This window comes from Salmo salar, chromosome ssa10, assembly GCF_905237065.1.
Source record: "Salmo salar chromosome ssa10, Ssal_v3.1, whole genome shotgun sequence".
NCBI lineage: Eukaryota > Metazoa > Chordata > Actinopteri > Salmoniformes > Salmonidae > Salmo > Salmo salar.
This window is the reverse complement of record NC_059451.1, coordinates 91,711,144-91,724,891: the sequence shown is the minus strand read 5'-3', so window position 1 is coordinate 91,724,891 and position 13,748 is coordinate 91,711,144. Positions and strand designations below refer to the sequence as shown.

At 43.2% G+C, this 13,748-nt stretch overlaps 1 protein-coding gene across 2 annotated transcripts in view; it reads left to right on the top strand.

Annotated features, from left to right (window-relative positions):
• The window catches only part of blm (BLM RecQ like helicase), a 32,531-nt gene that overhangs the window by 12,133 nt on the left and 6,650 nt on the right, over nt 1-13,748 (top strand). For both annotated transcript variants that reach the window (XM_014124836.2, XM_014124835.2), the window contains 6 exons: nt 11,653-11,762; nt 11,875-12,007; nt 12,125-12,846; nt 12,980-13,156; nt 13,331-13,449; nt 13,551-13,664. In XM_014124836.2, coding sequence (XP_013980311.1) covers nt 11,653-11,762; nt 11,875-12,007; nt 12,125-12,846; nt 12,980-13,156; nt 13,331-13,449; nt 13,551-13,664 — 1,375 coding nt within the window. The remainder of the gene's footprint in view (nt 1-11,652; nt 11,763-11,874; nt 12,008-12,124; nt 12,847-12,979; nt 13,157-13,330; nt 13,450-13,550; nt 13,665-13,748) is intronic.

Here is a 13,748-nt window from a genome sequence, read left to right as displayed (position 1 = left end):
CCTTGGCTGAGAAGTAACCCCACACATGAATGGTCTCAGGATGCTTTACTGTTGGCATGACACAGGACTGATGGTAGCGCTCACCTTGTCTTCTCCGGACAAGCTTTTTTCCGGATGCCCCAAACAATCGGAAAGGGGATTCATCAGAGAAAATGACTTTACCCCAGTCCTCAGCAGTCCAATCCCTGTACCTTTTGCAGAATATCAGTCTGTCCCTGATGTTTTTCCTGGAGAGAAGTGGCTTCTTTGCTGCCCTTCTTGACACCAGGCCATCCTCAAAGTCTTCGCCTCACTGTGCGTGCAGATGAACTCGCCTGCTGCCAATCCTGGGCAAGCTCTGTACTGGTGGTGCCCCGATTCCGCAGCTCAATCAACTTTAGGAGACTGTTCTGGTGCTTACTGGACTTTCTTGGGCGCCCTGAAGCCTTCTTCACAACAATTGAACCGCTCTCCTTGACGTTCTTGATGATCCGATAAATGGTTGATTTAGGTGCAATCTTACTGGCAATATCCTTGCCTGTGAAGCCCTTTTTGTGCAAAGCAATGATGACGGCACGTGTTTCCTTGCAGGAAACCATGGTTGACAGGGGAAGAACAATGATTCCAAGCACCACCCTCCTTTTGAAGCTTCCAGTCTGTTATTCGAACTCAATCAGCATGACAGAGTGATCTCCAGCCTTGTCTTCGTCAACACTCACATGTGTTAACGAGAGAATCACTGACATGATGTCAGCTGGTCCTTAGGTGGCAGGGCTGAAATGCAGTGGAAATGTTTTTGGGGATTCAGTTCATTTGCATGGCAAAGAGGGACTTTGAAATTCATCTGATCACTCTTCATAACATTCTGGAGCAAATGGCAATCATATAAACTCAGGCAGCAGACTTTGTGAAAATTTATATTTGTGTCATTCTCAAAACTTTTGGCCACGACTGTAGCTGGAGCTGGCTTAAGCCTGATGCCACTAGAGGTGAAAGGAACACCACACACTTTCTCTCTTTATCACTTTTTCAGTACAGTGGATAAAAAGGGGTATGCGAGGTGTACTCTCTGCCTGAATGAGATCAATTATGCCAACAAAAGGTATCATGCTCTGCTGGCACATTGTAGAACAGATGTCCACAGGCAGAAAGTGTACAATGTTATGTGGAGTGTAGCCCAAAGATGTTGCTTTTCTTGTGTTGAACTTGACAGTAACACTTGTGTGTGTGTGAGTGAGGGGGGGTTATAGAATGTTTTTACTTGGTGAATGTTATTTTTGCACACATGTAGCCTTGTGCACTTGATCGACGTCTTATAGTGGCCTCTATAATAGAGCAAACAGAATGCCAGTTTGTTTCATTTGATTTCTACTTTAGACAATTTTTTTACCCCAAGGGCAATATTTAGATTTGTGTGGGGGGGCTCACAAGCATTCTATTATAAAGGCTGTCATGGCTAACTGCAATATTAGTGTGTTGTTTTTTCTGAAGACTTGTGTGTCATTTGCAGTAAAGTCTAGGCAACAAATAACATTGGATTGCTTTCTTTACATTTTTTTAGCTGTGAGTTAGGTTCACTTTTTTTTATTTTACACAGACTGATCATGTTCTTTGTTGTTTAATTAGTTAACCCTTGTGTAGTCTTAACATTCTGTATACTCCCCTTGTCCAAAGGGTAAAAAATGACCCGCCTTCGCTAAACCCTTAAAATAAAGCAGCTTAATTGAATTTTAAATATGAAATCTATTTTGCATGAAGAAGCAACCTGTCATTCCTCACAAACTTTGAATATCAGGGTTTTCCCTCTTCACAATGCAGAAAGACTGCATTTAATCAGTGGACACCACTAATTTTTATTACAACACAGCTGTCATAATTGTTTTCTTTACTAAAGTAGAGGTTTATTATTGTTTAAGGTACTGCATAGGTCTAAACATACTTTTTTTTTTTTTTTTAGGAAGAGATAGCACTTGTGTAGCAGAAATGTGCAGAAAGTAGTTTTGAATGCATTTTATTGAAGGGAAACAATAAGTCTTGAACGTTTTTGGCAACATAGTGATATTTTCTTATACTGTATAATGAGGAATTCTACAAAATACTAGGCTTCTCACATTTTTTTAACCATTGCTCTCACCGACAAGGTGTATAAACAATAAATAAGAATAAAATAAGATAATAGATACAAAACAAGAACAACATAACTCAATCAAATCTAATTAGCACATGTAGGACAGTATGCAAGTGTGTGTGCATGGACCTTACAGATGTATTTCTCACATGCAGGAAATAGTATTTATTTTACAGTCCTTCTTTGGGGGGCAGAATTTGCATCTCCTCCTCTTGCCTGCCCCAGCTGCAGCAGCCTCAGGTGGATCAGGACAAGATTCAGCCCCCTGAACAGCTTTCACAAGCGCTGCAGAGGCTGCTGTGCGGGGGAGGTGCTCCCTTCTTTGAATGTGTGGGGTTACAAGTGCCTTTCCTAGCTGCTCCAGGAACACCCTCCTCTTGTTCCGCTTATCAGACATCCAGGTAAGGTTGATCTTGTTCCATATCACGAAGGCATTGTATGATGTCACGTCAATGGTGTTATGGAAGATGACCAGGGGCCATCGGGCAGTCATCCTCCTGCAGCTGTAAGTTCCAATCATCTTGTCCAGGTTGTCCACGCCTCCTTTGTTGTTGTTGTTGCAGTCCAGGATGATGGCTGGCTTCCTCTCCTCACAATCACTGATCTCAGCCGTTTTGTGCAGTGTGCTCAGGAGAACCACATACTTGTTCCTCTTTGGGAGGTAAGAAACTAGAGTGGTGGTGGGGAGTGAAGGCAAACTTTGATGAGAAGGCCTCTCTCCCCCTTGTTGCGAGGAGTGCAGGGGGGAGCTCAGGTTTGTTCTTTCTAACTGTGCCAACCATGGTGATCTTCTACTTCAGCACCTGCTGGCTGAGTTAACTCAGTAGCATAATCTCAATTTCTTATTGTGTGTGTCTTTGTGGTTTTTGTGGTGTGTAAATGATTTTAGAACTACTGGGTCAAAAATGACCCTAAGACAATCTTTGTACCCTGGTGGTGTACAGCTTTCATGGAAATATGAACAAAGGCGATGTTTTACTTTTTCTAATATTGGGGTCACTCTAAGAAACGTCATAAAATTTCAAGTTGAAAAAAAAAGATCACTTAGGGGGTTTTCTCTGCTGTTAAACATTTTTCCATTTTCCATTTTAGTCATTTAGCAGACGCTCTTATCCAGAGCGACTTACAAATTGGTGCATTCACCTATAATATCCAGTGGAACAACCACTTTACAATAGTGCATCTAAATCTTTTATGGGGGGGGTTAGAAGGATTACTTTATCCTATCCCAGGTATTCCTTGAAGAGGTGGGGTTTCAGGTGTCTCCGGAAGGTGGTGATTGACTCCGCTGTCCTGGCGTCGTGAGGGAGCTTGTTCCACCATTGGGGTGCCAGAGCAGCGAACAGTTTTGACTGGGCTGAGCGGGAACTGTGCTTCCTCAGAGGTAGGGAGGCGAGCAGGCCAGAGGTGGATGAACGGAGTGCCCTTGTTTGGGTGTAGGGCCTGATCAGAGCCTGAAGGTACGGAGGTGCCGTTCCCCTCACAGCTCCGTAGGCAAGCACCATGGTCTTGTAGCGGATGCGAGCTTCGACTGGAAGCCAGTGGAGAGAGCGGAGGAGCGGGGTGACATGAGAGAACTTGGGAAGGTTGAACACCAGACGGGCTGCGGCGTTCTGGATGAGTTGTAGGGGTTTAATGGCACAGGCAGGGAGCCCAGCCAACAGCGAGTTGCAATAATCCAGACGGGAGATGACAAGTGCTTGGATTAGGACCTGCGCCGCTTCCTGTGTGAGGCAGGGTCGTACTCTGTGAATGTTGTAGAGCATGAACCTACAGGATCGGGTCACCGCCTTGATGTTGGTGGAGAACGACAGGGTGTTGTCCAGGGTCACGCCAAGGCTCTTAGCACTCTGGGAGGAGGACACAAGGGAGTTGTCAACCGTGATGGCGAGATCATGGAACGGGCAGTCCTTCCCCGGGAGGAAGAGCAGCTCCGTCTTGCCGAGGTTCAGCTTGAGGTGGTAAACATAGTGGCGGATCATTTTTGACACTTAAAACTAGAGGTCGACCGTTTCTGATTTTTCAACGCCGATACCGATTATTGGAGGACCCCAAAAAAAAAGCCGATACCGATTAATCGGCCAATATTTTTAATGTATTTATTTGTAATAATGACAATTACAACAATAGTGAATGAACACTTATTTTAACTTAATATAATATATCAATAAAATCAATTTAGCCTCAAATAAATAATGAAACATGTTCAATTTGGTTTAAATAATGCAAAAACAAAGTGTTGGAGAAGAAAGTAAAAGTGCAATATGTGCCATGTAAGAAAGCTAACGTTTAAGTTCCTTGCTCACAACATGAGAACATATGAAAGCTGGTGGTTCCTTTTAACATAGGTCTTCAATATTCCCAGGTAAGAAGTTTTAGGTTGTAGTTATTATTGGACTGTTTCTCTCTATACGATTTGTATTTCATATACCTTTGACTATTGGATGTTCTTATAGGCACTTTAGTATTGCCAGTGTAACAGTATAGCTTCCGTCCCTCTCCTCGCTCCTACCTGGGCTCGAACCAGGAACACATCGACAACAGCCACCCTCGAAGCAGCGTTACCCATGTAGAGCAAGGGGGAACAACCACTCCCAAGTCTCAGAGCGAGTGACGTTTGAAACGCTATTAGCGCTCACCCGGCTAACTAGCTAGCCATTTCACATCACTTACACCAGCCTAATCTTGGGAGTTGACAGGCTTGAAGTCATAAACAGCGCAATGCATTGCGAAGGGCTGCTGGCAAACGCACGAAAGTGCTGTTTGTTTGAACGCTTACGAGCCTGCTGTTGCCTACCATCGCTCAGTCAAGACTGCTCTATCAAATCATAGACTTAATTATAACATAATAACACAGAGAAATACGAGCCTTAGGTCATTAATATGGTCGAATCCGGAAACTATCATCTCGAAAACAAAAAGTTTTTCCTGTCAGTGAAATACGGAACCGTTCCGTAGTTTATCTAACGGATGTTATCCCTAAGTCTAAATATTCCTGTTACATTGCACAACCTTCAATGTTATGTCATAATTACGTAAAATTCTGGCAAATTAGTTCGCAACGAGCCAGGCGGCCCAAACTGTTGCATATACCCTGACTCTGCGTGCAATGAACGCAAAATGACACAATTTCACCTGGTTAATCAAATCAAATCAAATGTATTTATATAGCCCTTCGTACATCAGCTGATATCTCAAAGTGCTGTACAGAAACCCAGCCTAAAACCCCAAACAGCAAGCAATGCATGTGAAAGAAGCACGGTGGCTAGGAAAACCTCCCTAGGAAAAACTCCCTAGAAAGGCCAAAAACCTAAGAAGAAACCTAGAGAGGAACCAGGCTATGAGGGGTGGCCAGTCCTCTTCTGGCTGTGCAGGGTGGATATTATAACAGAACATGGTCAAGATGTTAAAATGTTCATAAATGACCAGCATGGTCAAATAATAATAATCATAGTAGTTGTCGAGGTTGCAACAAGCACGTCCGGTGAACAGGTCAGGGTTCCATAGCCGCAGGCAGAACAGTTGAAACTGGAGCAGCAGCACGGCCAGGTGGACTGGGGACAGCAAGGAGTCATCATGTCAGGTAGTCCTGAGGCATGGTCCTAGGGCTCAGGTCCTCCGAGAGAAAGACAGAAAGAGAGAATTAGAGAGAGCATATTTAAATTCACACAGGACACCGGATAAGACGAGAAATACTCCAGATGTAACAGACTGACCCTAGCCCCCCGACTCATAAACTACTGCAGCATAAATACTGGAGGCTGAGACAGGAGGGATCAGAAGACACTGTGGCCCCATCCGATGATACCCCCGGACAGGGCCAAACAGGCAGAATATAACCCCACCCACTTTGCCAAAGCACAGCCCCCACACCACTAGAGGGATGTCTCCAACCACCAACTTACCGTCCTAAGACAAGGCCGAGTATAGCCCGCAACGATCTCCGCCATGGCACAACCCAAGGGGGGGCGCCAACCCAGACAGGAAGACCACGTCAGTGACTCAACCCACTCAAGTGACGCACCCCTCCCATGGACGGCATGGAAGAACACCAGTAAGCCAGTGACTCAGCCCCTGTAATAGGGTTAGAGGCAGAGAATCCCAGTGGAAAGAGGGGAACCGGCAAGGCAGAGACAGCAAGGGTGGTTCGTTGCTCCAGCCTTTCCGTTCACCTTCACACTCCTGGGCCAGACTATACTTAATCATAGGACCTACTGAAGAGATATTTCTTAAGTAAAGACTTAAAGGTTGAGACTGAGTCTGCGTCTCTCACATTGGTAGGCAGACCATTCCATAAAAATGGAGCTCTATAGGAGAAAGCCCTACCTCCAGCCGTTTGCTTAGAAATTCTAGGGACAATTAGGAGGCCTGCGTCTTGTGACCGTAGCGTACGTGTAGGTATGTACGGCAGGACCAAATCGGAAAGATAGGTAGGAGCAAGCCCAAGTAATGCTTTGTAGGTTAGCAGTAAAACCTTGAAATCAGCCCTTGCCTTAACAGGAAGCAAGTGTAGGGAGGCTAGCACTGGAGTAATATGATCAAATTCTTTGGTTCTAGTCAGGATTCTAGCAGCCGTATTTAGCACTAACTGAAGTTTGTTTAGAGCTTTATCTGGGTAGCCGGAAAGTAGAGCATTGCAGTAGTCCAGCCTAGAAGTAACAAAAGCATGGATTAATTTTTCTGCGTCATTTTTGGACAGAAAGTTTCTGATTTTTGCAATGTTACGTAGATGGAAAAAAGCTGTCCTTGAAACAGTCTTGATATGTTCTTCAAAAGAGAGATCAGGGTCCAGAGTAACGCCGAGGTCCTTCACAGTTTTATTTGAGACGACTGTACAACCATCCAGATTAATTGTCAGATTCAACAGAAGATCTCTTTGTTTCTTGGGACCTAGAACAAGCATCTCTGTTTTGTCCGAGTTTAAAAGTAGAAAGTTTGCAGCCATCCACTTCTTTATGTCTGAAACACAGGCTTCTAGCGAGGGCAATTTTGGGGCTTCACCATGTTTCATTGAAATGTACAGCTGTGTGTCGTCCGCATAGCAGTGAAAATTAACATTATGTTTTCGAATGACATCCCCAAGAGGTAAAATATATAGTGAAAACAATAGTGGTCCTAAAACGGAACCTTGAGGAACACCGAAATTTACAATTGATTTGTCAGAGGACAAACCATTCACAGAGACAAACTGATATCTTTCCGACAGATAAGATCTAAACCAGGCCAGAACTTGTCCATGTAGACCAATTTGGGTTTCCAATCTCTCCAAAAGAATGTGGTGATCGATGGTATCAAAAGCGGCACTAAGATCTAGGAGCACGAGGACAGATGCAGAGCCTCGGTCTGACGTCATTAAAAGGTCATTTATCACCTTCACAAGTGCAGTCTCAGTGCTATGATGGGGTCTAAAACCAGACTGAAGCGTTTCGTATACATTGTTTGTCTTCAGGAAGGCAGTGAGTTGCTGTGCAACAGCTTTTTCAAAAAAAATTGAGAGGAATGGAAGATTCGATATAGGCCGATAGTTTTTTATAATTTCCGGGTCAAGATTCGGCTTTTTCAAGAGAGGCTTTATTACTGCCACTTTTAGTGAGCTTGGTACACATCCGGTGGATAGAGAGCCGTTTATTATGTTCAACATAGGAGGGCCAAGCACAGGAAGCAGCTCTTTCAGTAGTTTAGTTGGAATAGGGTCCAGTATGCAGCTTGAGGGTTTGGAGGCCATGATTATTTTCATCATTGTGTCAAGAGATATAGTACTAAAACACTTTAGTATCTCCCTTGATCCTAGGTCCTGGCAGAGTTGTGTAGACTCAGGACAATGGAGCTTTGGAGGAATACCCAGATTTAAAGAGGAGTCCGTAATTTGCTTTCTAATGATCATGATCTTTTCCTCAAAGAAGTTCATAAATGTATTACTGCTGAAGTGAAAGCCATCCTCCATTTGCGAAGGCTGCTTTTTAGTTAGCTTTGCGACAGTATCAAAAATAAATTTCGGATTGTTCTTATTTTCCTCAATTAAGTTGGAAAAATAGGATGATCGAGCAGCAGTGAGGGCTCTTCGATACTGCACGGTACTGTCTTTCCAAGCTAGTCGGAAGACTTCCAGTTTGGTGTGGCGCCATTTCCGTTCCAATTTTCTGGAAGCTTGCTTCAGAGCTCGTGTATTTTCTGTATACCAGGGAGCTAGTTTCTTATGACAGATGTTTTTAATTTTTAGGGGTGCGACTGCATCTAGGGTATTGCGCAAGGTTAAATTGAGTTCCTCGGTTAGGTGGTTAACTGATTTTTGTCCTCTGATGTCCTTGGGTAGGCAGAGGGAGTCTGGAAGGGCATCAAGGAATCTTTGGGTTGTCTGAGAATTTATAGCACGACTTTTAATGCTCCTTGGTTGGGGTCTGAGCAGATTATTTGTTGCGATTGCAAACGCAATAAAATGGTGGTCCGATAATCCAGGATTATGAGGAAAAACATTAAGATCCACAACATTTATTCCATGGGACAAAACTAGGTCCAGAGTATGACTGTGGCAGTGAGTAGGTCCAGAGACATGTTGGACAAAACCCACTGAGTCGATGATGGCTCCGAAAGCCTTTTGGAGTGGGTCTGTGGACTTTTCTATGTGAATGTTAAAGTCACCAAAAATTAGAATATTATCTGCTATGACTACAAGATCCGATGGGAACTCGGTGAGGAACACTGCATATGGCCCAGGAGGCCTGTAAACAGTAGCTATAAAAAGTGAGTGAGTAGGCTGCATAGATTTCATGACTAGAAGCTCAAAAGACGAAAACTTCATTTATTTTTTTATTTTTTTTGTAAATTCAAATTTGCTATCGTAAATGTTAGCAACACCTCCGCCTTTGCCGGATGCACGGGGGGTATGGTCACTAGTGTAACCAGGGGGTGAGGCCTCATTTAACACAGTAAATTCATCAGGCTTAAGCCATGTTTCAGTCAGGCCAATCACATCAAGATTATGATCAGTGATTAGTTCATTGACTATAACTGCCTTGGAAGTGAGGGATCTAACATTAAGTAACCCAATTTTGAGATGTGAGGTATCACAATCTCTTTCAATAATGGCAGGAATGGAGGAGGTCTTTATACTAGTGAGATTGCTAAAGCGAACACCGCCATTTTTAATTTTGCCCAACCTAGATCGAGGCACAGACACGGTCTCAATGGGGAAAGCTGAGCTGACTACGCTGACTGTGCTAGTGGCAGACTCCACTAAGCTGGCAGGCTGGCTAACAGGCCTGGCCTGCACCCTATTTCATTGTGGAGCTAGAGGAGTTAGAGCCCAGTCTATGTTCGTAGATGAGAGCACCCCTCCAGCTAGGATGGAGTCCGTCACTCCTCAACAGGCCAGGCTTGGTCCTGTTTGTGGGTGAGTCCCAGAAAGAGGGCCAATTATCTACAAATTCTATCTTTTGGGAGGGGCAGAAAACAGTTTTCAACCAGCGATTGAGTTGTGAGACTGCTGTAGAGCTCATCACTCCCCCTAACTGGGATAATATTGCCTGCTAACCTGGATTTCTTTTAGCTAAATATGCAGGTTTAAAAATATATACTTCTGTGTATTGATTTTAAGAAAGGCATTGATGTTTATGGTTGGGTACAGTCGTGCAACGGTTGTGCTTTTTTCGCAAATGCGCTTTTGTTAAATCATCCCCCGTTTGGCGAAGTCGGCTGTCTTTGTTAGGAAGAAATAGTCTTCACAGTTCGCAACGAGCCAGGCGGCCCAAACTGCTGCATATACCCTGACTCTGTTGCAAGAGAAGTGACACATTTTCCCTAGTTAAAAGAAATTCATGTTAGCAGGCAATATTAACTAAATATGCAGGTTTAAAAATATATACTTGTGTATTGATTTTAAGAAAGGCATTGATATTTATGGTTGGAGCAACGTGTACCTAAGCGATTATATGCAACGCAGGACAGGCTAGATAAACTAGTAATATCATCAACCATGTGTAGTTAACTAGTGATTATGATTGATTGTTTTTTATAAGATAAGTTTTATGCTAGCTAGCAACTTACCTTGGCTTCTTACTGCATTCGTGTAACAGGCAGGCTCCTCGTGGAGTGCAATGTAAAGCAGGTGGTTAGAGCGTTGGACTAGTTAACCATAGGTTTGCAAGATTGAATCCCTGAGCTGACAAGGTAAAAATCTGTCGTTCTGCCCCTGAACAAGGCAGTTAACCCACCGTTCCTAGGCCGTCATTGAGAATAAGAATGTGTTCTTAACTGACTTGCCTAGTTAAATAAAGGTCTAAAAAAAAAAATTGGCCAAGTCGGCGTCCAAGAATACAGATTTCCGATTGTTATGAAAACTTGAAATCGGCCCTAATTAATCGGCCATTCCGATTAATCGGTTGACCTCTACTTAAAACAACACAAGGGTTAACCTGCAATTCCCCCTAGCAGGGATTTTTTTTTTGGCGTGTTTTAGTGCTCAAAAAAAGTGTCACCTTTTTGGGCCCTGACCAATGTGCATCCCTGGGCAATGTGAAAACATGTTTTATACATTTTTGTAAATGTATTGAACATGAAATACAGATATCTCATTTATATAAGTATTCACACCCCTGAGTCAATACTTTGTAGAAGGACCTTTGGTGGCGATTTCAGCTTTGAGTCATCTTGGATATGTCTATCAGCTTTGCACATCTGGATTTGGAGATCTTCTCCCATTCTTCCTTGCATATTTTCTCAAGCGCTGTTAAGTTAGATGGGGAGTGGCGGTGAACAGCAATCTTCAAGTCTTTCCACATATTTTCAGTGGGATTCAAGTCTTGGCTTTGGCTGTGCCACTCAAGAACTTTCATATCCTTGTTCTGAAGCCATTCCAGCATTGGTTTGGCTGTATGCTTGGGGTCATTGTCCTGTTTGAATGTAAATCTTCACCCCAGTCTGAGGTGGCTTGTACTCTGAAGCAGGTTCTCATCAAGGATTTGCCTGTATTTGGCTCCATTCATTGCTCTATCCTTACAAGTCTCCCAGTCCCTGCCGCTGAAAAGCATCTACAACTCCAGGTGTGCTGTCATTTGCTTTTTTCTCAGGAGTGGCTTCCGTCTGGTCACTCTCCCATAAAGCCCAGATTAGTTCCTTGGACTTCATGGTATAGTTTCTGCTCTGAGATATTGTGGGACCTTATATAGACAGGTGTGTTTCTTTCTAAATAATGTCCAAACAATTGAATTGGCCACAGGTGGACCCAATCTAGTTGTAGTGACATCAAGGATGATCAAAGGTAATTGGATGCAACTGAGCTCAATTTGTAGTCATAGTAAAGGGGTGTGAATACTTATGTAAATTATTTTCTGTATTTAATTTTTATATAAATTAGCAAACATTTCTAAAAACATGTTTTCACTTTGTCATGGGGTATTGTGTGTAGATGATGGGTGAGAAAATAAAATCTATTTAATCCATTTTGAATTCAGGCTGTAACACAGCAAAATGTGGAGTAAGTCGAGGGGTATGAATACTTTCTGAAGGCACTGTATCTACTTGGCAAGCGTTGTTTATCATCACAACAGATTGAAGTCAGCTGGCTCTGCACTCCGTAAAGACATCAGCCCTGTATCAACAAGAGGGTCAGTGTCAAGCCTGCAAAGAGTGTCTGATGGTCCTCTTAAAGAAAGAAAAGGTGAATAACATGGGTTATGTTTAAGCCAGATGTTTTGGTCTGTTTTTATAATTCCAGTGAACATTGCATATAATTCTCTTGTATTGACTCCTCATTTTATTTGTCCCTTTAGTCACCAATCCAACGTCTGAAGATCAGCTCTTGAGTATCATGGAGTCCATCTGTGCTCTGGTGGATTCCATCCCTGATCATGAACTATTAGGCCTGTCCTGTGGGACAGAGCTCTTACTGCAGCGGGCTCATAGGTAATTCATTTAATCTGAACTATTTTATATGGGACAACTGCTGTAGATTAAGTTTCAGCTGTAGTTTTACTGTGACATCTATTAATCTGTTAGTCATATCACCCTTTTTACCACCAGGAAAAGGATAATTGCTACTGGCAGCAGTGACACATATTTCAGGACACAACAGCCAGACAGCACTGTCTTGGAATCCAGATTCAGTGAAAAGACTACTTTTTCCTTTGCTACTCCAAGTGTCATGTCTTCCACCACTTGCCTGCCCAAGGGTAAAGGAGATTCTTCCATGAAAGCCCTTCCCTTCAGGAGGTCCTCAGTCATATCTGTGGACTACGACAGTAGTGTTTTTGAGGACTCTGACTGTATGATCAATGTTCAGACTCCAGGCATCTCTTGGAGACCCAGCACTCAGGAAAATCCTATTTTCACTGGAGACAAGAAGAAAGCATCCACAACAGGCCGAAGTAATTGTGACTCTCCATCGAATTACGGTATCTTCAAAAAACAAATTGGTGATGTAGCTCAGTCAAATCGCTTCTTCTCACCGAAGAGCCCGGCAGCTGCTGTACAAATGACTGGGGAGAGCAGTACCCAAGCCTCTGTGGCACAAGCCCCGGCAGTCACGGAGCCAGACGATTTCTTCATTGATGACTTTGACATAGATGACTTCAATGATTCAGATATCCCTGATTACTTTGAACCCCCAAGCTCCTCAGTGTCAAGGCAGGACTCCAGTTCTGTCTCTAAAGCGGTGCGTGAGGGAGGACCAAGTACATCAACATGGCAGAAGAAACCAGCTACACCAGCTCCTGTGGCCAAGCCTCCTAAAATCACCTCTCCTGGCAAGTACATTCATTACAGGGCAGCCTTGAGATTGGATTATTCCTTCTACTAAACAAATGTTTTTTAGTTTTTCTTACATGGATTACTTGGTCTGTAGCTCAGACAGACTCATGTTTATCTCATAATTTGCAGAGCCCACATACAGAAACCCTGCCCACGATCGCTTCAGAGGCTTCAACTTCCCCCACTGTCCAGAGATGATGAAGATTTTCTACAAGCGTTTTGGTCTCCATCAGTTCCGATTCAATCAGTTGGAAGCCATTAATGCTACGTTGTTAGGTGAAGACACATTTGTCCTGATGCCAACAGGTGAGTGTGGAATCAATGCCGATTGTAGTATACAACAAATGCCTTTTAATGCATTGATTCAAATAACTCAAACTGACTTTGCAGATGTGTAATATTTAGTAGGTATGAACAGAAAATGTTGATTAAATAATGTAATGTGCTGGATGTGTTTTGTTGTTATTTCCTGTTTTTCAGGAGGGGGTAAAAGTCTTTGCTACCAGCTGCCGGCCTGTGTGTGTACAGGAGTCACTGTGGTCATCTCACCACTGAAATCACTCATTGTAGACCAGGTCCAGAAACTCACTACTCTGGATGTAAGTTTTCTACATACTGCTCACAGTGCAAAGTATGAAATGTACACATTCTTGCCACCCTATGCTTGGAATGTGTTTTAAATGTCCTTGCATGTTTTTAGATTCCCGCCACAAGTTTGTCTGGTGAGAAGACTGACAGTGAAGCAGCCAGGATCTACTTGCAGCTGTCCAAGAAGGACCCCATAATTAAATTGCTCTATGCAACTCCTGAAAAGGTGAGAACTAAATAATTTAACCAGTAATGCTTTTATCAACTTCTTCTAATGGGAAATGCTATATTCAGACCTGTGTTTTTCAAT